Source organism: Rattus norvegicus, chromosome 2, assembly GCF_021556685.1.
Source record: "Rattus norvegicus strain SHRSP/BbbUtx chromosome 2, alternate assembly SHRSP_T2T, whole genome shotgun sequence".
NCBI lineage: Eukaryota > Metazoa > Chordata > Mammalia > Rodentia > Muridae > Rattus > Rattus norvegicus.
This window is the reverse complement of record NC_141535.1, coordinates 57,425,751-57,450,876: the sequence shown is the minus strand read 5'-3', so window position 1 is coordinate 57,450,876 and position 25,126 is coordinate 57,425,751. Positions and strand designations below refer to the sequence as shown.

The 25,126-nt window shown below is 42.5% G+C and overlaps 1 protein-coding gene across 42 annotated transcripts in view; it reads right to left on the bottom strand.

The window, feature by feature from the left end:
* Fyb1 (FYN binding protein 1) overlaps nt 1–25,126 on the bottom strand; it is a 149,865-nt gene that overhangs the window by 53,934 nt on the left and 70,805 nt on the right. For all 42 annotated transcript variants that reach the window (XR_015667191.1, XR_015667195.1, XR_015667193.1 and 39 more), the window contains 1 exon segment: nt 837–993. Coding sequence is in view for 9 of the 42 variants with exons in the window: in XM_087630119.1 (XP_087486245.1) it covers nt 837–993 (157 nt within the window). In the remaining 33 variants the exon portion in view is untranslated.

The window sequence follows — 25,126 nt, the reverse complement described above, 5'->3', positions numbered from 1 at the left end:
GAGGCCTGGCTCGTAAAGTTTCACAGGGAAGCAAACAGTCCTCTGGGCATTTTGGGTGAAGAATCTGTGGTGTCTGGTCAGCTGGAGCTGAGAAATCAGCCGTGCTTAAGAAACTTGGCTGAGGTGAAATCTGGAAAGTGTTTTCTGGGAGTCGGCACATAGAATCTGGGTTCCAGGTATGGCCAAGGTTGTACCTTATGCGTCCAGCTGAACCTGGTAGTATGGGAGTCACCTAGGTGGCACTAGTTCTGAGGGTGTGGAAGGGGTCATGGAACGTATCTGAGATTTAGCGCTGTGCGGCAGGACTGGAGTCCCTGAAAAGAGCCCAGGAGATGTGACTGGTGAAAGTGCAGCCCAGCCACAGCCAGGAACTGTCTGTCGTTTTGGAGATGCCAGTGCCAGGGGATGACCACCAAGAACAGCAGCAGCAGTGGGGCCAATTGGAGCCTAGAAGACAAGCTGTGTGTGTTGCGGAGGGCAGAGCTGGAGAAGTGACCCAAGCGTCTTAGCCCAGAAGATGGTCAGTAACCCCAGACAATTGGACATTGAGTTATTTACACGGCTGGAGTTCGGTTTTGCTTTGGTCAGATTGTGAGTGCGCCCTGGCTCTTCCTACTTGAAATAAGAAAGCACGCGACATAATTTTGATTTTTTCTTTTCAAGGAGCCCACAGGTGAGAGATTTCAAACTTTAGAAACAGCCTGCCCTTCCCGCGATCCCTGCCTACCGAAGTACCACACAAGTTTTCCATAGACCATTTAGCACTCAGCCATGCATAATTTGGAAAACCCTGGCCAGACACTGCGGATGAAATTGTAAGATGATCCTTTACTTACTTCAGGTCAAGGGGAGGCTTAATGTTTCTGGGGGGCAGGCTGGGGGCTGGCAGATGTGCTGGGTGAGACGCCGGCAGCGGTGGCTGGCTGGCTGGCTGTGTAGGCGGAGGTGGTGGCAGGGAGGTTGTCGAGTAAGGTGTCTGGCTTTTGTTGGAACCTAAGAAGCAAAGGATGGTAAATTAAGACAAATCTGCGGATTATAAGATCTCACTGTTCCAAAGATGCAGAGACGATCTTGAGCAGAAACCTTAGAAGTATACCCCTTGTTGAGTAAATGCTTTAACGAGTCTTAGTATTTTATGTCTGTTACCTTTTCTGAGCTTTTTTGTAAACCTTGGTTTTAATACTCTTCATTTTGCCAACAACTCTATATCAATTTCATAGCACATTCTTCCCGATTTTGCCAATACACTTTATTTTCTTTTCATTAGATCTGCATTTTAGACCAGAGAAATCTAACACTCACATCTACTGTCATTGAAACATACTTTCTTTTTGACAAGCTCTTTGATTTTTTTATTTATTATTTATTATTTATTTTAAGTATGTGAGTACACTGTCACTCTCTTTATACATACCAGAAGAGGGCATCAGATCCCATTACAGATGGTTTAGAGCCACCAGGGGTGCTGGGATTTGAACTCAGGATCTCTGGAAGAGCAGTCAGTGCTCTTTATCACTGAGCCATTTCTCCAGCCTGCTCTTTGCTTTTTAACAAATGATATTTTGTTTGGTATTTAAACATGGAAGCCTATTAAATCATCCTATGAGTAAATCGGATACATTGCTAAAATTATATTATAGATATTAAGAAAATTTAAGCACGAATCATCCACATCCCCCACCATGCCTACTGTAACACATGTATTTTTGAGTGTTTTGATGCAAATGTATGATATCAGTATATTGTCTCCTTTTAATTCCTCTAATATGACTCTGTTGCCTTTTATTTTATTTTGATTTTTGATATGGGGTCTTATTGTGTAGACTAGGCTCTTCTGGAACTCAAAGAGATCCTCTTACCTTCACTGCTTGAGTGCCATGATAAAAGCTGTGCTAACACACCAAGTTCCCTGCTGCTTTTAAATTCTGCAACATGGTATTCATCCTGGGATGTCTATTTGCTGGTCTCATGGCTCTGATATCCGAAGGGAATATTCTGTAGCAAAGAGCATGGGAGTGAAGTCCATGGGCTTCAGTCCTGGCTTGGACCAGTTAGTTCTTGCTTTCTTTTATAAAATAGAGCTCACAAGGATGGTCACTTGTATTGTGTGGGATGTTATGATCCAATAATACAAGGCATTTAGGATAGTGTCTGGCAGGTAGTAAGTTCAATGTTTTATTTTTTTATTTAATAAATTTTTGTAGAATGCCTATAGTATGCCAAGTTCTAGGTACTAGGAACACAGCAGAGATAAATCAGACTGTTTCTGAGGAAACCTATAATCCCTAAACACATAAATAATACTTAATAAATGTGGACTATCATGTACATTGTGAAATGTATGATGAAAGGTGAAAATACTATGTAACTGTGTGTGACGGGTGTTCTCTCCAACTCTGCATTTAGTGACCTGACCACAGTACATTGGAAACAGACCATATATATAAGCATATTATTTCTCATAGAAATTGAAAGCACCAGACTTCATTCATTATTTTCGTGACTATCTTGAGAAAGAAAAGAGCAAAAACACTGACAATGACATTTAGACCTGAGTCCCATTTCTAGTTATCATATTATGCACTTAGCCATAGTTATAGTTATGTTTTTGTTGTAGTTAGAATAGTTATAGGTTTTGTCTAACTCATTCCCAAATGAATGAAGCTCTGATGTGTAATGTTGTTACCTTTGCTCACTGATTACTTGAAAATACTAATCAATATTTAGGTTGGTGTTGTAGTCACTCATTGATAGGCTACCAGATACAACTATGTGCGTTTACTGCAGGCACATAAGTACACAGGCACATACACAACTACACACTCTTAGTAGTTTTTCATGAGAATTTGCCAGCATGTTTCAGTTGGCCCCTGAGAGTGTGGTCCTGGCTAACGGGTGGAGGAGAAAGGCCTCTGTACCTTCCCGGCTTGTTTAGACTCTTTTCCTGTTTCCCCTTCTCCATTTACTTTCTCACTTGAAATTTTATGCTTTAAAATTGCTTGTTGCACGTAGTTTCCTGGAGTATGGAGTTTGTGTCACTTATTGTCCTTGCTTGGATGTGAGGTTTTAGAGAGGACAAGAGGATTAATTAATTTTAATTGAAAAATGTATTAATTTTATATCAATTTAAACACTAGTGCAGATTTCTATCTTTATAGCTATGTTTCTTTTGAAATTATTAATCTATTCAATTCTCTGTCTATATTCTACATAACATTTGCTTGTTCTTATTGATTTATACAATGCCTTTATTAGGAGCATCAACCTTGGGGCTAGAGCGATGATTCAGTTGTTAGCAGTGTGTACTTGTATTTTAATTAATAATCTTATAGGACCACTGTCGTTCATGTAGCCTGGTGTTGACTGACTTGCTATTATATGACCCATGACAGTGCTTATTAATTTGAAAATGCCCCTTACACCAGAGCATAAATATTAGATTATTGGGCAGATGAAAAGAAGTTTTGCTATTTTAATTCACAAGTAAGTGATTAGTAGCCAAAGAGAATAAGCGACTGTGAGTGAATGTTAATAAGTCACTGCCTGCATACAAAAATGCCTATTAACCATCTGTGACTTGCATTTCACAGATGAGATTTTGGCAGGCAGAAGCCATTACCATATGAGAGTGAGCTAAGGACCGGAAGGGAGAAGTTACAGCCGAGGGCTCGGCAATGTCTGGTCTTTGGAATTGGAAACACTGAGAAACCGCTCTACCTGTACACAGACATCCAGAGTCATTTTGGAAGAGCATATTCTCCTTTCCGTGGGACTTGGAGCAGAAAGGGGTGAGTTTCAGTTGCTGGCAATCTTGTGTGACAGCAGGACAAAGCTTGCCTGAGAGTTCACCAAAACCAGAGAAGGGCAGGACTCAGAAATAGAGAGGAATGGAATGGGTTTGAAATAAAGATGGCCATTGGGAAATTGTTAAAAATCAACAGCAAGACTTCATAAGGCACTAAATTAACTGTGAATTGTTCCTACTCCTTTTGACACACTGAAGTCTTCCTGTGATAGATACACTAGGAGTTGGCGGTGAAATACTTTGCTTTGCAAAATCTACAGTCACTCTCAAATACTGCAGAGAAAAACCATCTGCATCTATGAAAAACAATTCTAAAACAAAGCGTCTTTGTTTTTCTGGGACAAAGACGCGAGCAGACTAACCTCAATATATATATGGCTGACTCTCATATCTCAACCATACAGGGTTCATAAAACGTGGCCAATGCTGAGATTATTAAAAGTAAAATGTTCTCTTGTTAGGAGGAGTATAGACATTGAACTATAATGAAACAAGGAGAGATAGATAAACAATATACTTTGGCAGAAAATGTCAGAGAATAAGAGTCCATTCCTGAATTTTAGCAGGGACACTACAGGCGTTGTATACAGTTTTACTTATGCCTTATAACAGTTCTGGCAAATGCTACCATTTGCTTTCTGTTTGGTGTTGAAAACTGCCCGAGTTCAAAATCGATGAGCAATGAAATGGAGATGAACCACAGACATTTTCCTGTTGTTTCTCCCCTTTCTGCTATGGTCTCTTGCTTTTCTCAGTAATCAAACTGAAATTATTAGAAAGTTTGAGTAGACAATAAATTTTCCTAAGATTGAAATGTCATTCAACTACTTTTGATTTTTTTTGAAAACCTTTCTTCTTAGGATAATTTTATAAGGATATTTTCAGTTATATATTGGGCGAAACTGGTTTCAGACTATGAAGTATACGTGGAGGGGTGTGTGGGACGCTAACTTTGTGCTGCTTTAGAATCCTGGTTTGGAAGTCAGGTGACAGGAATGTAGCCATCCCGGAGTTAGTAAATGCTCTCAGACATGCTGCCTGACACTAGGAGAAGATGATACTCCAGAATTAATCAGGGAATTGGAAATAAAGCCATAGAGGTATGTTAAATCTATGAAATAACATGAAGGAACAAGTTTAGGCTTTCGTTGGCATGACGAGTTACAAATTCGAAGTTTGACAGATGACCCCTGTAATCCTGATCTGCAAATTTGTCTTGTCCCTCAAGGCTTGAGCACCTTGCTGGGTGGTCTGTGGTCTTCAAGTACAAGACTGAAAGGATCAGGAGTGTCTTCCTCTGAGCAGGACAGGATTGGCCAGAGATATACAACCCTGTGTCTGTAGACAGGGCTGGGTTCCTGGAGCAGTGGTTCTCAATTCTCCTAATGTTTGGACCCTTTAGTATGGTTCACGTTGCTGTGACCCCCAACCATAAAATTATTTCTCCTGCTACATCATAGCTTTAATTTCGCTACTGTTATGAATTGTAATGTACGGTTGGTTTCATTTGACTTCAAAAAGAGTCTCGACCCACAGGTTGAAACCACAGTGACCTGGGAAGTCAACAAATGTCTTAGTTAGGACCCCCTGTAGCCTACTGCCAACTCTAGTTCAGGTGAAGGAGCACATGGGAAGGAACTGTTCAGGGCACTGAGGCGATATGATGGGCATTTTGATGATAAATCAGATAGGATTAAGAGCTGTCATGGGTCATATAAAAGCATGTCAGTCATGACTCAATTTTATTCTATCATGTAGCTAGATCACATTTATGTATCCGTCAATAAGTTAGACAACATTTAAGTTGTTTGTACTTTTGTTTTTGCTAAAGAATGCCTGCTGTGAACACTCAAACATCTATATGGACCTGTTTCCACATCTTGAGTGTCTATCAAGCATTGTGGGGTAACTTCATATCTGTCATTTGGGAAGGACTGTAGGTTAGTTCCTAGGTTTTGACAGCTTAGGCAATTAAAGTTTAAAAAATAAAATTATTCTCGTGCTCGTGTCTTTGCCTACACCTAGTAACAAACCTGTGGAATACATTTCTGGAAAGTGGAGCTACTGACCTAAAGAACTGAGCATGGAAACATGCTGGTAAATGTCACGTCGTAAGCTTCCTCCACTTTTTGTGCCTCTAGCACACAAAAGCATCTGCTTTGTCATAAACTCAGCAACATTCTTAATGCTGAAGTGTAAAAGCACTGTGAAGTAATACTATTTAATTTGTATTTCTGTACTCGAGGCAAAGGAGTTTGAACATGCCCACAAGATGGTTTATCTGTGTGAGCATGGACATCTCTTACAAACAAGCATATACTAATTTGTAGAGTACAGCATTTTATCTAAACAGGGTACTTGTCTTCGTTTATAGCAAAACAGGACCATCAGACTCCAGGGATTTCACAATCAGGCTCCAAACGTACGCCCTAACTGGCACACATCTATTTTGGAGAAAGCAAACTTTTGGAAATCTTCCTGCCCCTTTGAAGCATGTATGATTGGAGGGGTGCTGAGAAAGCACTCGTTCTCTTGGATGATTTTAGTTAATATAAACCACCACATGGTATACAGGTACACAGACAGCTCCTGCTGTATTAACACATTCAGAGCATCCTCAGCTGCCTTCAGTGCGTAAGCTCTTGAAGCCGCTGGGTCTTACTCTTAGCCTGGTTTGACAACAGCTTTGCTTGTCTTCATTCGGCATCTTCTGATCTTAGCTCCGAAGAACTTGTAAGCTACAGTGGATGGGAAATTTTGCGAACCGATTTAGTTGAGAACAAAACAAGGGGACTGTATTAGTAAGAAATGCTTTTGATTTGAAAGCAAAGGGCCAAGAAAATGTTAACCAGCTTAGAACAGTCCGTCAAAAATGGAAAGAAAAAGTAATACTGAAACAAGAGGGTCACACGGGGAGTCGGGGTCAAAAGTAGGATGGAAGTGAACAGATAGAGACCAAAATGGCTGTGACGGTGAGTGAGAGGAAAGAACCCTTCAGTCACACCTTCAACTCATCTTATTCTTGATGTTAACACCTAGGGCAGAGACCTCCAATCATACAATCACTTTCATTGCTAGTTCATAACTGTAATTTTGATACTGTTGTGAATCATAATGTAAGTGTCCAATATGCAGGGTATCTGTTATGTGACCCCCTGTGGGAACTTCATTTGACCCCCAAAGGGGTCATGACCCACATTTGAACTCAGGTCCTATACCTGCCCAGCAAGCACTAAATCACACAGATCCGTCTCCTTGGCCCTAAAACAATGTTTGACATTAGAAGAAAGGCATTGAGACCCACTGATCTAGAGTGCTCAGTTACTGTTTTGAACTTGTTTATAATACTCAAAATGTATGCGTGTGAATATGTCATCTCCCACATGTGGATATCAGAGGATAGCTCGCAGGAGCTGGTTCTGTCTCCCATCATGTATGTAGGTCTCAGAGATTGAACTCCTGTCCTCTAGCTTAACGGCAGGTAGGTGCCTTTTCCTGATGAATCGTCTTGACAGCTCTCTTCTTTTTTAAGCCTTAAAAAAATGCCTTTCCCAATAACAACTTTGTTGATTATTTAACTGTATGTTACTGTAAAAGAAAACTATTTTTACTGGTGATTTTATTTTCAATACATAAAATCACATAAATCTGGTGCCACAGTGGCAGTAGTCTAGAGGATGGCACAAATGGAGGCAGAAATAGGCATCTAGAGTGTCTGGAGCAGTTGGGCCAGAGCATGCTTTTGACCAATAAATAGGCTGATAGTGGCGCTCATGAGACATATGACTGGTTATTGCGGGAGGGCGCTACTGAGATAAATATGTGGACAATAAGCCAAGATAGTTTCATAATGCCTTCCAGTTTTTGAGTGTTTGCAACTAGTAAGCTAAATAAAGCAATGGAGTTATGCAGAGAAACAAGTACACTTGGGGGTTATTCTGGGTTTCATAGCCCTTATTGGAAAGAAATGCTTAGGATGAGATCTGTTTTGATCTGTGCACACATAATGAGATATGTTGGGGTGTGTGTCCTAAAAGCAAAGGAACATGAAGATAATGTATTACATTATCACAGAGCATGATGGTATTTTTACAGAGCTCTTTCAGTGTACATAAAGAGGTCAGGTGGGAGGTTGACACAATGGATTATTAGGTAAAGAAGCTTGCTGCCCGAGTTTGCTATCTGAAGGAGAGAACCTACACCCGGAAGCTGTTCTCTGACCTCTGCCTGTGTGCTGTGGCATGCACACGCCCTCCAATAAACAAAGCCCAAACAAACAAGTGTATGTTAAAAAGGAGAGTTGAGGTGTGCGGCTTGTATTTCAGTGCCCTGCCGAAACTTTCGGGGACATTTAGGATTTGGGAGTTTTAGATTAGTGAGACTCAACCTCTATCAAGTTGTAGCAGTCATCTTCTTTTAAAACACATTTTAACAGGCAGGTATTAACCATACATGTGATATTTTGATACATGTTTGCATTGCACTAATGACATTGATTCAGACAGGGCATTTAGGTCAACTTTGATCTCACAAATTTATCATTTCTTTGTAATTATAAGACTCTAAGTCACCTCTTTTGGTGGTTTTGTTGTATCAGACACAGTGTTAGAAACAGCCCCCTTTTCTGTAACAGAGCACAGGCTCCGTCCACCTGGTGAGTCTCAGTATACCTTGGCCCCTGCCACCACTGTGTCCCCCAGAGCCCCTGTTAACCACGATTTTATTTTCTACTTTACCAACTCAATGTTGACATACTTTGTTTTGCGTTGCGTTGTTCTGAGGCAGGGTTTCTTTCTGTAAACCCAGCTACACAATCTGTTGAGCAAACTGACCTGGAACTGAGACCCACTCGCCTCTCTGCCTCACAAGTAACACATTTTTTTTAAGTAAAGAAAAAGACAAATACCACCAAGAAAATGTTAATTGAGGGATTTCCCTGACTAGTAGTTTATTCAGGAAGGCTATCTGTTCCTACCACAACTGTGGTATTTTAACAGGACAAGGTAGAGTCAGAGCAGGCAAAGAGCCATAGACCCTGGGGAAAGAACAGAAGGAACACCTAAGGGTAGAGCCTCCCTCCAGGCCTGGACAAAGCGGGTATTTTGGGTACAACTCCAGGAAAGATCCATGAAGGGGCAACGGGGCAGGGCAGACAGAGAGAAAGGATTGCAGCTGAAGAGTTTGTTTCTTCAGCTATGGAAATGGCTGCTGTTGTCATTGCTCTTTTTGGAAGTTTACCTCTGTAGAAGGGAGGGGACCCAAGACAAAAGACACCACAAAAGGCTGAGTTAAGTCAAGACCTAGAGATGAAAATGACAGGGTGGACAGGAAAGAGAGGAGATGAAAGTACCAAGGAGCAGGGCAGTGCAGAGGGAGTAGCAGGGCAGTGCAGAGGGAGGAGCAGGGCAGTGCAGAGGGAGGAGCAGTGCAGAGGGAGGAGCAGGTCAGTGCAGAGGGAGGAGCAGGTCAGTGCAGAGGGAGGAGCAGGTCAGTGCAGAGGGAGGAGCAGGTCAGTGCAGAGGGAGGAGCAGGGCAGTGAGAGGGAGGAGCAATGTAGTGTAGAGGGAGGAGCAGGGCAGTGAGAGGGAGGAGCAGGGCAGTGAGAGGAAGGAGCAGGGCAGTGAGAGGGAGGAGCAGGGCAGTGAGAGGGAGGAGCAGGGCAGTGAGAGGGAGGAGCAGGGCAGTGAGAGGAAAGAGCAGGGCAGTACAGAGGGAGGAGCAGGTCAGTGCAGAGGGAGGAGCAGGGCAGTGAGAGGGAGGAGCAGGGCAGTGAGAGGGAGGAGCAGGGTAGTGCAGAGGGAGGAGCAGGGCAGTGCAGAGGGAGGAGAAGGGCAGTGCAGGGGGAGGAGCAATGTAGTGTAGAGGGAGGAGCAGGGCAGTGAGAGGGAGGAGCAGGGTAGTGCAGAGGGAGGAGCAGGGCAGTGCAGAGGGAGGAGAAGGGCAGTGAGAGGAAAGAGCAGAGCAGTGTAGAGGGAGGAGCAGGGCAGTGAGAGGGAGGAGCAGAGCAGTGAGAGGGAGGAGCAGGGCAGTGAGAGGGAGGAGCAGGGCAGTGAGAGGGAGGAGCAATGTAGTGTAGAGGGAGGAGCAGGGCAGTGAGAGGGAGGAGCAGAGCAGTGCAGAGGGAGGAGCAGGTCAGTGCAGAGGGAGGAGCAGAGCAGTGCAGAGGGAGGAGCAGGGCAGTGAGAGGAAGGAGCAGGGCAGTGAGAGGGAGGAGCAGGGCAGTGAGAGGGAGGAGCAGGGCAGTGAGAGGGAGGAGCAGGGCAGTGAGAGGAAAGAGCAGGGCAGTACAGAGGGAGGAGCAGGTCAGTGCAGAGGGAGGAGCAGGGCAGTGAGAGGGAGGAGCAGGGCAGTGAGAGGGAGGAGCAGAGCAGTGCAGAGGGAGGAGCAGGGCAGTGAGAGGAAGGAGCAGGGCAGTGAGAGGGAGGAGCAGGGCAGTACAGAGGGAGGAGCAGGGCAGTGCAGAGGGAGGAGCAATGTAGTGTAGAGGGAGGAGCAGGGCAATGAGAGGGAGGAGCAGGGCAGTGAGAGGAAGGAGCAGGGCAGTGAGAGGAAGGAGCAGGGCAGTGCAGAGGGAGGAGCAGGTCAATGCAGAGGGAGGAGCAGGGCAGTGCAGGGGGAGGAGCAATGTAGTGTAGAGGGAGGAGCAGGGCAGTGAGAGGGAGGAGCAGGGTAGTGCAGAGGGAGGAGCAGGGCAGTGCAGAGGGAGGAGAAGGGCAGTGAGAGGAAAGAGCAGAGCAGTGTAGAGGGAGGAGCAGGGCAGTGAGAGGGAGGAGCAGGGCAGTGAAAGGAAAGAGCAGGGCAGTGTAGAGGGAGGAGAAGTACAGAGAATCAAGTGAGCTGAGGCTCTACATTGGACAGGTCTTTTCTCTCTTTAATAAAAAACAAACAAGCATTTTTAAGGTCTGACTCATTTTTAGATAAAAGTTTGTAAGATGAAGTAGAATTTACATGACAAGACTGACTATCCACTGCAGGGCCTTTTCTATTCACATCCTGACCTCTCTATGAACAGAGACACCTATCTGATAACGAAATCTACCTGATGTATATACTGGTTTTCTCTCAGTCTTGGTGACTGTGCTGGAATGCTGTGATGCAGATACCCCAGTGTGATTAGCCCTTCCTCCACTGACTACTCACAATGCTGCAGGGAACATCTACCTACATCTTCCTAGAAGAAGCATGGAAGCAGGGTTTTTTTTTTTTTTTAAAGATTTATTTATTTACTACATGTAAGTACACTGTAGCTGTCTTCAGACACACCAGAAGAGGGCATCAGATTCTGTTACAGATGGTTGTGAGCCACCATGTGGTTGCTGGGATTTGAACTCAGGATCTCTGGAAGAACAGTCAGTGCTCTTAACCACTGAGCCATCTCTCCAGCCACCGGAAGCAGGGTTTTAGAACAGATATTTTAACATAGAGTTAAACGTAACTTTGCATATTTTGTACTAGTCTAGGCTCTCACAATGCCCTCCTTTAAGGCTTCTACAGCATAGATTTGCTGAAGGTCTGGGTCCCCATGTTTCTCTTTGGATATTTAAAATTATTTTCCCAGTTTCATTAAATAATCAATTTTTCTTAGTATCAGAAAAAATGCAAAAAAAAAAAATTCTACTTCAAACAGTGGTGTGATGGTCAGATTAGTTAACGGAAATGCCATCACCAGTTCACAGTAGGCAGTCGGTGAACCTTAATTCCCCTCCTTTATCACAGTTCCAGTAAAGAAAATTCAGTTAAGTTAGATACATATTGATGCCATTTTTAGGCTACTAAAACCCCAAAGACATTATCTATTGTACTGTAACTTGGCTCTCCTTCTGTATTTCACTTTTTAATTATTAAAAATTTGTGTGTGTGTGTGTGTGTGTGTGTGTGTGTGTGTGTGTGTGTGTGTTTGGGGGGGGCAGAGTGGCACAATGTAGTTCAGGGTGGCCTTTGACTTCTGCATATATACCAGATATACTTCACTGTCTCTCATGACCCCTTTATACATATAACACACACACACACACACACACACACACACACACACACACACACACACACACACAGATAATTGTGTAGGAAATTGGGGATCTCCGAGAGTGTATAATAACTTCAGATCAGGGGGCTGGAGAGATGGCTCAGTGGTTAAGAGCACCGACTGCTCTTCCTGAGGTCCTGAGTTCAAATCCCAGCAACCACATGGTGGCTCACAACCATCTGTAATGAGATCTGATGCCCTCTTCTGGTGTGTCTGAAGGCAGCTACAGTGTACTCATACAATAAAATAAAATCTTAAAAAATAAATTTATAAAAAAAATAACTTCAGATCAAAATAAACTACCCTATTCCCCTGTCTCTGTCTCCTGACGTGCTGGGATTACAGATCTGTCATGACTTGTTTTAAAGTTCATGATAGTATTCAGATTTCACTTATTCTAGCTTTCATCAACCTGAGGCAAATAGTTTAATAATAATATAAGTGTATTTATAATTTTATAATTTATAATTCTAGACTTTCACTAGAATAATACCAGAGTCATATAGCAGGGCTTAGTAAGTATAGTAGTGTTCATATAGAAGGACATTCAAAGATGCTAATTTGAATCCAAAGCACCCATGTAAGAAGCTTGGCATGTCTTCACGAACCTGTAACCTCAGAGCTGTGGGAGACAGAGATAGAACTGCAGGTTGCTGCAGATAGCTGGCTAGCAGCAGAGCTAAAGGTTCAGAGAGGGACTGTGCCTCAAGGGAATAGGGTAAGAAGTGATGCAGCAGGACACCCAGCATCCTCCTCTGGCTTCTGTACATCCACCAGCACACTGCACTCTCTCATGCCCTCCATGAGCGCAACATGCACAGAGATAATGGTGAAGGAAATTGGGGGTCCCTGTGAGTGTGTAAAGATCTCACATAGAAATCAGCTGCCACAGCTCGGTCATATATATCAAATGCACATAAAGATATGGCCCTCTCGAGCAGGGCATGGTATCTCAGACCTGTAATCTCAGCATTGGATAGACTGAGGCAGGGAAATATGGCATTCTGGGCCGGCCTGACCTATACAGCAAGAGTCTTAAGCCAAAAGTCTATCAGTACAATATAAAAATTAATACTCAGTCACATTGACTGTGGCCATCTATACAAAGTCCAAATATAATTGTAAATTGGTGAAATCAGCATATAGTTAAAAAGTCTTTAATAATCATCCATATTGCTACTCCTTCCCTTATTCCTCTCCCCTCCTTCCTTTCATTTTGATTTAGAGACAGGGTCTTACTGTATAGGTCAGGCTGGCCTTGAACTCACAGTCTCCCTTCCTCAACATCCTGAGTTCTAAGACTACAGGCCTGCTCTACTACTCCTAGCTCCCCTTTTTATTCTCTACATCCCCAAATGAGAAAACTATCTTCTGCTTCTTCCTCCTCCACTCCTCTGGTTCAAGCTTTACCATTGCTATTACAGCAGCCGTTTAGCTAGTCTTTCCTTGATTTAATTATTCATTTTATGCATATGTTTATGTCTATGCATATGCACATGTATAAAAACATGACATATATACAGGGATGCCTGCATGTGTATGCTCATGCATATGAAGGCCAGACCTTGGCACTGGGTGTCTTCCTCAGTCAGGCTCTACCTTACTTTCTGAGACAGGGTCTCTCATTGGCCCCAGAGCTCACAGATTCCGTGAGGTTAGCTTGCCATCAAGCTCTGGGTAACCTGCTTTTGTCTATATTCCTGGCCCTGGGATGGTAAGCAAGTCTGTGGGTCTCAACTCAGAGCCTCCTGCTTGCATGCTCTACCAGCTGACCATCTCCCTGGACCCCAGCCAGTCTTTTTGTCTTACTCTTACTTGCCTACAATTTATGTTTGACATAGCAAGCGTGAGCTCTAAGGTGCAAAGCAGACCATAATATTCCTACTATGACTTCAATGTCAATGGCTTCAACTGCAAATTTCAACTGTGATCTAAGATCTACAACATTTGCATTTGGTTGGTGCTTATCGCTGTAGACTCATCATCAGTCATTTCTCCTTGGTTCTACCTAAAAATATTGTTTTTTCTTTTTCTTTTTTAGTGACGTCAAAAGTGTCCTTGTATCTTCAGTCATTAGACCAAGTCATTCTGTTTGTAACATTTACAGCACTCTCCGCACTTGGGTTATTTGTCTACTGGTATGGTCTATTCCTCCAACTAGAAGTTATTTGTTATAGAGACAAAACCCCATGTATATAATTCTCCTTGTTGTATTTTCAGGTGTAAGCACATAGTTGAGACTCACTGAAGGTTAACTGGGTCTATGAGTGAGTAAATTGTTTTCTTGGACAAAGAGGAAAGTCAACCTCTGCTGGAGACACTCACTCTTACTTTGAGCCACAGAGTTTACTCTACTAAATTATATTAGGCAAATTATTGGATCTATGTCAATGCTTTTCCTACCCTGGCATAAATAAGAAGCATGCTTAGAAGATGGGTTCTAATAATCTGGTAGAGGGAGTCTGCTTTCAAATGCTCTTGGATACATCTCAGAGATCTTGTTTAGAACATCTGAGAGTTCTGGTACAAGTGACCTGTGACTGCTTTGTGTCCTAGGAGTGAAACTTGTCTCCTCTTGTAAAATGGAGGTCATCCAGTCAGGTAACAGTAACAGTACTAGTCTGATAGAACTGTAAATTATGACACAAAGACAAGTTTTGAGTAGGTTTTTCCAAAGTAACTAAAACGTAACCTGGAAATAACATTTACCCATTTTATTTCACTGTACCGAGGCTAGCACATCTGAAATTCTGGGCCCATGATTGGCAGCATCCATGCCAATTGAGAACTTATGAGGAGGACCAAAGCTCAGTCCTATTACAGACCTACTGAATCAGACACTCGGCGTCTGAGCCAGGCGCTGCAGTCTGCAGGTTCTCAGGGCAGAGATACACACTGAGATCTGAGCAGAAGTTCTGTAGCCCACTGTTTTACCCAAAGTCCAACACGAGGAAGTTCAAATTCAAGTCTATGGGAGAGGAGTAACTCCATGAAGTGCCTGCCCTGCAAAAGTGGGCAACTGGCTGCCTGAACCCCACCACTGCTTGCTCCCCCTTCTTAGAAAATGCCTATTTTGACTCTCTAGTTTTCATTTCAATTTTATAATCCAATTTTACTTTTAGAATTTCATGTATAAATACTTCATTTAAACTATTTTCCACCCCTCTCCAGCTTCTCCAATAGCTGCCTCCATATTTTCAAATTTTTTATGTATTATTATTAGGTGTATATGATGTGTGCATGGGAGGTTAGAGAACAACTTTCAGGAGTCAGTTCTTGCCTTACACCGTGAGTTCCAGGTACTGAACCCAAGTTGTCAAGCTTGTGTGGCAAGCCCTTTACACATGGGTCTGTCTCACGAGTACACAGTTTTCACTTTTAACAATCCAGTGTCAACTGTTTTCTGGTATTTTTGGTTAGGATTTCATTCTCTGAGAGTTCCTCTTAGTACTTGCCCATCCTGCAAAAGATGACATTTATGAATATCTGTAATTGAAGTAAGAGAATGCAGGGATTATGAAGCACAGAAGCCCCTTTAGGGGACTACAGGATTATCCTGTTAGTAACTGGATGAACGGGCTGCTGTCGTGGGGTGGTGAGAGATGAAGGAAATGGTGAAGTCAGATGGCTAGGAGATGGTATATTCAAAGAGTTGGAACAAGAAGAGAGAATGTACCCTCTGGTGTACACATCAGTATATGTAGGAATAAAATCAGGCAGGTAGATTCACTAAGACAGGAGATGGTTCTTTGACCATGTGCTCTACCATTTGTGTAACAGTTGACTAAAGACTGAACCACAGCACCCTAGGGTTGAAAGGTTTTATCAATTTTAATGTTCAGTAGTTTTTATGGCGTTTGTCATAAACAGTACAACTGATTTTTCCTAGAGTCACCTTACTTCCTCTGCATTGGACTTTGAAATACAGCGGAAGAAAATAATTTAGGCTTCAGGATGATATTAACACAGGCTAATCCTTAAAAACATCCTCCATTCTTTCCAAAGATAAGAGATCCAAAGTCTGGCTAAGAGTCATAGTTTACTCAGACACAAAGCTTAAAACACCAACATCTAGGATAGGAACCTGTTTTTCATATTCAAGCCTGAAGAGATTTGTTTGTTTTTTTAGCATGCCATGAACCCAAAAATGCTTTTATCCCTCTGTAGTTAAACATCTCCCTTTAGTAAGCTTTATCGCATCTCAATGATTAAAGAAGCTACAAGATCAAGCAAAGAAAATCAATAACTAATATACTAAGGATAAACACAGACAAAACTGTCTCTGTATGTAACCAGCTTGTGTGTGTGTGTGTGTGTGTGTGTGTGTGTGTGTGTGTGTTTTCTGTGTGAAAAAGAACACTGATGACCTGACAGTTACAGCCATATGTGTTGCTTGTTCATACTTTGGTATGAGTCCATGGCGGCTGGATGACTCTGGGGGTCAGCAAGATTAGTCGTTAGTTTCCCAGGAGGAAGTACTGTTGCTAGCACACCTCTGATTTGTGGGAGTGGGGGAAGAAAAGAGAGTTTAAGTTAGAAAGAAAAAGCAGAGTAGAATTTACTACATTGACTATTCAGCCCACTATTTAAGATTTATTTTATTGGTTGGGGATTTAGCTCAGTGGTAGAGCGCTTGCCTAGGAAGTGCAAGGCCCTGGGTTCGGTCCTCAGCTCCGAAAAAAAAAAAGATTTATTTTATTATTTACTTTATGTGTATGCATGTGCATGTGTGTATGTGTGTGCACACATGTGTGTATGTGATATGACTGAAATTGCACCATTCTGAGATGAGACCGCTTTGTGGTAAGTTGTGAGGTGTTTTTTTTTTTCCTATCTCATTGGGAAACACCCCCATAACGTGTGGCTTATAACAGAAATGTATGGAATTGCTGTTCTAATTTCTTAACTGGCTCAAGGATTTATGTGCTTCTTCTATGCAAAGTGCCTGCCAAGCTTGAAGTTTTTACGAGGTTTAGATGACAGCGTTCTAAGTTCTAGTTCCTTTTATCCTTACAGGATGCTAGTCAGGAAGGAGTTCAGTAGTTTCACCTCAGTAGTTTCTGTTGGTGACAGGGCAGTCCCATCTTCTAAGGAAGCATTTGTAATCCCGTGTGGGTAGAGGGCAAAGGTTGATGTTAGTGGGTTTGTGGGCTGATGAGTACTCCTAAGAACTCAGGAATCTAAATTCCCGCAGTGGACAAAGTTATGATTTACAAAGAATAGAATGTGCCCACCACACCAGTGGCATTCTAGGACACTGGGCAGTTCCTTTTGTGTAGAAGATGCAGAGGCATGGAGTGCTGCAGGGTTAAGGTACAGGGGACAGATCAGTCTGCTTCAAATGCAGTGTCCCTTGTGTCGGAGCTCACCCTGCTCACCACAGTTGGGTCTTTCAGACTTGTCCTAGGAGATTCTCAAGTCGTTTCAACGTCTCCCCTAAGAACAGACATAAAGGGAGCCACACTGCTGCTTCTGCTATTTTCACGGGCATCATTTTCACGGGCATCATTTTCACGGGCAAATCTAGACTTTTAACTCACCTAAATATCTCAGAACCCACAGCTCCGATCACCACAGTCTTCACCTGGTGCAGGTTATCAGGAGGGCTTAACGTTAGACACACTAATCTCAAACATGGTAAATACTATTTGCCTCTCAAAACAATCCCAGATTATGGGGAAAGGAAACGCAGATTATATGCAACTTTAGAGTTTTTGGGAAATAAGGCTTGCTGTTAAAGTTAAAAGTAAAACTAAAAGTAGCAACACAGCTTCCTGATTTTCTAATTCAAGATGTCTCCTGCTTTAGTCTTTTGGTTTGCCTTCTCAAGCCATTTTAACCTTGTGGTATAGGCTGCTGAAGGTAACAATACGTGGGTGAATCCATGAATAGGTTTCACCTCAAGAGGCAGGCATAGGATCTGAAAGGTAAGAGGCCCTCCTAATTCCAAAGTCACTAGTTAGTATCCCAGTCAGGTATTACACACCTGTCCAGAAGTTATCTATCTGCACGTATGTACATGGTACTTCTGACTTGAAAGATGTAGTCTACCTCTGAACCTTGGGTCCGGATAATAGAGTATAGATATTTGATGGCTACTGTAATTTCCAGACAGTCTGGACCTGCACTTACACTTCTCAGGCCATTTTCAATTGAGCAACATTACACTCAGCCCTGCAGGCAGAGGCTAGACACCTGTCTAGTTTTCTGTGGGCTCTGGCTAACCTCACTAATTAATTGTTTCTGTTACTACCTTCTTATAGATGCTCAGCTCACCCAGGGAGGCTTCTATTTCCTTAGGGGAACTAACAAGCCTACAAGGTCTGTAGCCTACCATCATCTCCTGGTGGAGGTCTAATTGTTCCTTTTGAAAATGCCAAGGTAATTGAAGAAGTTACTTGGTCCAGTATCTTCTGAAACTGCTATGATTTGGCCCATAATGGAATCGCTCTTGATATTAAACCCAATTGCGTTATCCAGTTTGACAGCGGGAGGCTGATTAGATCCTGTTTGACTGATCGTTTTCAATTCTAGATAGTAACATTGTACATATTGCTGATCGCTACAGAACTAGGACATCCTCTGGGAAGAAACAATGTTTACTTTTTCTACCCAGTGAGTTTATAAACTCTGCAATTGCTTGACTTCACATTTTGAATGTGAAATGTGATATTTGATAGATCGGATTTTGAACTTCAAATCTAGAATGTTCTTCATTGTGAGCCTGGTGATCTTGAGCTTGTAAGAGCATGTGCACACGGTTTACCACATAAAGTGAACAGCAACTCTGCAGAGCTCTCAGAGAGAGGCTGCAACAATGGCCACTTCCTGCTTTACTCAGTGACTTATTTCTGAAAAGTCGTCCTTCGCTTCCCCATCTCAAGCAAATTTAAGATTAAGAACAGTGTCTCCAAGTTCCTTTTTAGGTTTCCACTCAAAGGGCCTTCTTAGCAAATGCAAATCATTTGTCCCAGCTGAACTTACACTGTAACCATTTTCCATTAATCTGCATTTTTTCTCATGAGGTACTAGCTCTAGGGATCGCTCTGAGGGATGCTGGTCCTGTGGGGGTATTTTTAGAGAGGAAGACAAAAACAAAAATAATCAAACTAACTAACAAACAAAGAAACCAAAGCAAACCAGAAAGCACTGAGAATTGTGATTTGAAAATTGTTGCAGACTCTACTCTCACTTTGATCTTCATGGGTCTCAGTACAGTCATGGTTTTGTTTTTCTGAGGTGAGATCTCCTATAGTCTAGCTAGTCTAGGCTATTACTGACTCCACGAGACCTGCCTGCCTGTAGGCTTCCACAGATATGTGCCACACTGGGTCCTTTGGTTGTGTCTTAGAGTCCTCAAAATAAGAAACAGACTTATCTCAGTTTCCAAATATGCTTTTCGTATAGAACATTTATTTGCACAAGTATCCCTATGAAAGTCTTTAAACATTTTTATTTTACGTGTGTGTGTGTGTGTGTGTGTGTGTGTGTGTGTGTGTGTGTGTGTGTTTCCTACATGCACATAGGCAAACTGGATGCATGCCGGATGCCCGTGGAAATCTGGAGAAGGCATAGAATCCTCTGGAACTGCAGTTATGATTGGTTAGGAGCCACCACGTGGGTGCTAAGAATCAAATCTGTCTCCTCCGCAATGATGTGTGCTCTAAATTGCTGAGCTCTATCTTTACTCCCTTCTGCAAAAATCTAAATTCTGAGAAAAGAACTAATGTTTCTGAGCATGCATATATATATCTTGCAGTATTTTAATACCTTATAGGGATTAGTTGTTTAAAGGATCAGGTATCATACTATAAACCTAGACTCCACCAAAAGGCCTAGGGTTTAGTCTTAGCTATGCTTCTAACTTAGTCATCTGGTTAGGTAAGTCACATGATCTTTGGGCCTTGGTATCTTTGCTGCAAAGGAGAGAGAGTCAGAGTGGCCTGTGGTAGAGTGTGGGAGGTACAGAAGACAGAGTGGTTGCGGACTCTTCAGACACAGTGGAAAACAGTGAGTGATGGTTTCACCTGTACCAACATAAAGAGAAGCAGGAAGTGCGGCCATTGTATTTCTTGTAGAGAAGCTCACTTTTAAAGCTTTAAAAAAAAAACCATCTTGGAAATATACCACTAGCTGTATTAAAATAGTTTTTCCTTAGAATTTTTACTACATTTATTACATTTTGTTTTCGAGACAGGGTCTAACATGATGACCCTGTCTGGGTAGAATTTTACTCTGGGATCAGGATGGCCTCCAAATCATTGAATCTACCTGCCTTTGCCTCCTAAGTGCTGGGGTTAAAGGCATGCCTGGCTTGTTCCCACATTAAAAAAAAATGTTGTAAGCTTTCTTTTGATTCAATTAAAGTGTAATTACACGGTTTCTTCCCTCTCTTTTCTGACTCCTACTGGTCCTGTGTACCCTCCCAAATTCATGAAGCATTCTTTCTTTACCCACTGTTGTTATCACGGAGGCTTTGGATAGGGACCTGAACATTTTCTGACTGTCTTAGGAATGCCTTTATTTTGATAAATGTATCATCTCATCTCATAGGCTACACAGAAAATTGGCTAGAGGCATTTTTTTAAGTCCTCTTAGCCTTGGCTTTAGTGGAATTGGTATGTGTAGTGTTCTGTAGTGTACAGTGAATACCATTCTCACACTAGCTACCAAGAAAGAGCCTTTGTTAATCACATAAGATAGCTCTTGCAGAGTGCTTCCTCTGTGACCGATACTGTTGTACTCACCTTAGACAAGTATTTGCTCACTTAATCTCTCCCAAAACCTCATGAAGTAAATGGCATTATTGGCCTTATTTTAGGCGAAGGAGTAGATGCCTTAACTTGCCCCAAGTCAGACAGCTACTCGGGTAAAGCTGGGGTCTAAATCCAGACAGTCTGGGATCTGGTCATTGTGTATGTCTCCCCATGAGGTAGCTGAACGGCAGATTCTGTTTGGACTCTAGTCTCAAGAAACAGGAGGTAGGCTAAAGAAAGAAGAGGAAGAAAAAGAAGAGTAATAAGAAGAGGAGGAAGAAGAAGAAGAGGAAGAGGAGGGGATGAAGGGGAAGAAGGGAAGGAGGAGGAAGAGGAAGAAGAGGAAGAAGAAAAGAAGGATGATGATGATGATGATAGTGATCAGAGACTTCCTTTCCATTTGCAGGAAGGTGTACAGAGGGCTCCAGAAGCCTCACTGCTTCTCCTGTGGAGACTCTAAGGTACACGAAGGGTCACTTCCAACTTGTCCACCGTCCGCAGACATTTGTGTAGGTATATCTCTTCCCTCCAGCCCCTTTCCTTCCTCTCTCTCTTTTTCTTGGCTGGTGTGCCTATACCATTTTTGGGTTCAACATAGGCTTCAGTTCCAACATGAAGGCTTCCCTCTGGTGTCTAGCACCATTGGAGACTTCAAACACTCAACACTCTGTACTGTTTTACTTTAGCTCCCCTCATGTGATGACTGAAATGCCTGCTCATCTGTGGATCCATAGAAGGGATGCATCAGGTGGGTATCAACCAATGCTCCTGGAGAGCAGGCCTCTTGGTAGCTATTGTGAAAATATTCCTCAATGTACCTGTATATGGAATACTGTATTCAAACCAATTCCACTGAAGACAAGGCTAAGAAAACTAAAAGCTCTAGCCAACTTCCCATATATCCTATGAGTTGAAACATTTATTAATGCTAAACAATGATGGTTGAAGATCTCTGGTGATCCTGAGGTCTAGCGCAGTACCTTGCGTGTCGTTGTGGCTTCATAGATTATCTATTGCCATCTCCAGCTGCTTCTTTCCACAGTGACTTGCCATGTGCAAAGTAATTACTCCTCACATCCAATTGCCTTCTCCCTGGTTCATAAATAGGTGGATGCCTCAGACTTCGTGATACTGTTGGAAGAAGTGAGATGCTGTTTCCGTTGGAGGACTGCCTCCCTGGCCCCGTTCTATGCTCATGCGCCTGCCATTCCTCCAATCTATCTCACTAGCTTCATTCTCATTCCATTCCTCTCGTCCTTCTACGTTTACAGAGGTTCCTTGAAATGAAATCACAACGGGCATATACGATTGTGTTGGTGGATTCTCAAGGACGTCTGTACTGGGAAAAGGACCGGATCCTAAACACCGTGTGGAGGAAACCCTCTTTGTCTCCATAGTTATTCAACTAGTTATCATGACTTCTAAGAGGCAGAGAGTAAGTGTAGACAGAGATGTAATAGTCGTCGATGCGACTGCTGTGCAGTCTCTGTGGAGTGGTGAAAGCTTCCACTATAGAATGCTGGTCGAGCCAAAACTGACCGCTGTGGGAGCAATGGGCAACACGAGAGGGGAGTATCTGCTTTCCTTTCCTTCCTGATTTTCCTCTTGTTATACTTTTGCAACAACCCTTTTACTAACACTATTTTATGGCAGCTTGACTGCTCCACATTCTCATTATTTTTAGTAACTTTGTTCTTCCACACAAGTCAAAGAGCTTAAGTAGACGACACTTTCCCTGGACTGAAGCTGAGGTGCTGGGTCCTCAGTGACTCGGATTTATTCGTGCATCTTGTTTCTTGTGGGGCATGACTGTAACTCACTATGGATTTGGTTTGGCAACAGAGACAAATAACACTGTTCGGAGTGTACTATGAATATTAGAGGGGAAGATGTCAGTGCAGCTTTCCAAATGCAGGAGCAGAGGCAGCAGAGCCCGTCTGTTTCATGGTATTCTGAGACGATGAAATAAAGGCCCAGTGTCTGAGCTGTCCTACGTTATAGCCACATGTGAACGATTTAAACTGCAGTGAGTTCAGGTTTAAAAATCGTTCCCGGTAGAATTATATTTTTAGGGAAAATGAAACCAGCTACAGGAAAGCCTAGGTCTATGCATACTAGGTTGACAAAGCTTGTTTTCTGAGGTCTCAGCATCTCGCTGCATTTTTGGTTACAGTCAGACCGGTATCTAGGAGTGGTGGTACACAGCACCTTCTGTCACAATAAGAACAAGTAAAATCTGCATTGAACCTGTTGGAGCCATCTGAAGGATCTCTGTCTCTGTTGGAAGCATGGAGAAGCCTTAGTCCCCCATCATCCCTGCTTCTGCAGTTGTACACTGTTGGATGCCAGCCCTCTGGGACTTAAGTGAAGCCAGGAATTCTGGAATGATTCTTACCACTTACTTGGTATATAGGCCCTTCTTTATCCTTACTTTCTCTACCCTTCCATTCTTACTTGGCACAAGGTATCCCAAAGGGGAATCTGTTTCTGTTCTTTTCTTTTTTTTTTTTAAAGATTTATTTATTTCATGTATGTGAGTACACTGTAGCTGTCTTCAGACATACCAGAAGAAGGTATTGGATCCCCATTACAGATGGTTGCAAGCCACCATGGGGTTGCTGGGAATTGAACTCAGGACCTCTGGAAGAGCAAGCAGTCAATGCTCTTAACCACTGAGCCATCTCTCCAGCCCTGGAAAATGTGTTTCTAAAATAGCGCCAAACATTTGATTTTTATATTATAAAATATAAAAACCACAAGCCATTTAAAGAGAAACTAATTGGAGTTTTTTTTTTAAATGTTTAGACGCTAAGTGTGCATAAAAATCTCCTGGTGAGGCTGGAGAGATTTCCCAGTGGTTAGTGCTCTTCCAGAGGACCTGGGTTCAATTCCCGGCACCCAAGGGTGGTTCACAACATTCTGGAATGCTAGTTCCACAGGACCTACCATCCTTTCTGGACTCTGTGGCTATCAGGTGTGCAAGGGGTACATAGACATACATGCAGGTCAAACACCCGTACACAAACCCCATAAAATGTAAGCGATGCCAATGAAGAATCTCGCAGGAGAGTGATTAGAAATGGAGATACTAAGACTCCAGATAAGGAGCTGATGAGGGCAGCTCCATGCACTTAGAATAAGGACAGGAGCCTCAATTTCTGAAAATGCCAAAGCCGTGCTGATGGAGGGGGTCTGTGGGTCACACGGGAGAACCACTGCCTTTAGGTGCAACCATTACAAACAAAAACCCATGATGGCTACTATTTTAAAAGTATTTTGAACAATTCCAACTAACCAGAGCTCCCAGGCACTAATCTACTATCCAAAGAGTACACATGGAGGGACCCGTGGCTTCAGCCACATATGTAGCAGAGAATGGCCTTGTTGGTCACCAAAGGGAAGAGAAACCCTTGGTCCTGCCAAGGCTAGACCGCACCCCCCCTCAGTGTAGGGGAATGTCAGGGCAGGGAGGCAGGAAGGGGTGCAGATGGATGGGAGAAAGGGGATAACACTTGAAATGTAAATAAAAAATATCCGAAAAAAGTATTTTGAGTTGAGAAATATTAGCTTTATCTAATGGCGCACTGAATTCTAGTTAAGAATTTACAAGACAAATTTTGTTTTTAGAAAGAATAGCAAAATTATTACAAGCTGATTTTCTAGGCAAATTTTGTAATGGTATGAGAAAACGTAATCATATTTTCCACAAAAGTTATCTAACCGTTACCAGTGTTTCAAGGTGAATTGTAAGTGAGCTAAATGAATGATAGAACCCCAAACACCCTCCACTGTACTCGGGACAGAACAACAATCTGATACGACGAGCAACTTAGTTAATCATAGCGGCTTGAGAGGCTTTCTTTAACAAAAGGCTGTATTTCCTTTAGTAAGTTCAGCAATGCTGTCTGTTTGAATCACTTAGAACTGTTGCCATGTGAGCTTTTTGAAAACACAGTTAAATGGCTTGTTTTGATGAGTTTCAACATGAAAACCACAGTCCCAGATCATAGAAACCCTTACTTTCTTGCCTATTTGAGAAAATTTTCACCTTGGATGACAGTCTATTTGGGCGAAAGACTAATTTCACGGTTCCAGAAAAGGCTAAATAGGTTCCAGATATTAAAAACCAAGTTTTTGTTAATATTCTTCATTAGAGCAAGGTGGTGAACGGTTTCCCATCAGTTTGCTAGCAGGGCATAGAAAAATCTCTTCAGCAAATAATGTATTTGTTGATGATTTAGCCTTTCCCCTAATTTCTCTCAGCGATGTAATAGAGAAAATTTGGCCTATATTTTCAAGCTATGCCCTCTCAAAAATTAAGAGAAGAAAAAAAAATCAGTCCTGACCTATTTAAACACACAAAAATTATATTGTCTTTAATATCAAATAGTAATAAAACCTCTGTCCCATGAATGTCTTTGAATACTGACATATTTATTTCCCCCTAAATGTAAAGTACTTTGAATAAGATCCAATTGTGCTCCACATTAGTTGACTTTGACAACGTTCTATGGTTCTATGCTATACTTACATTTTAAA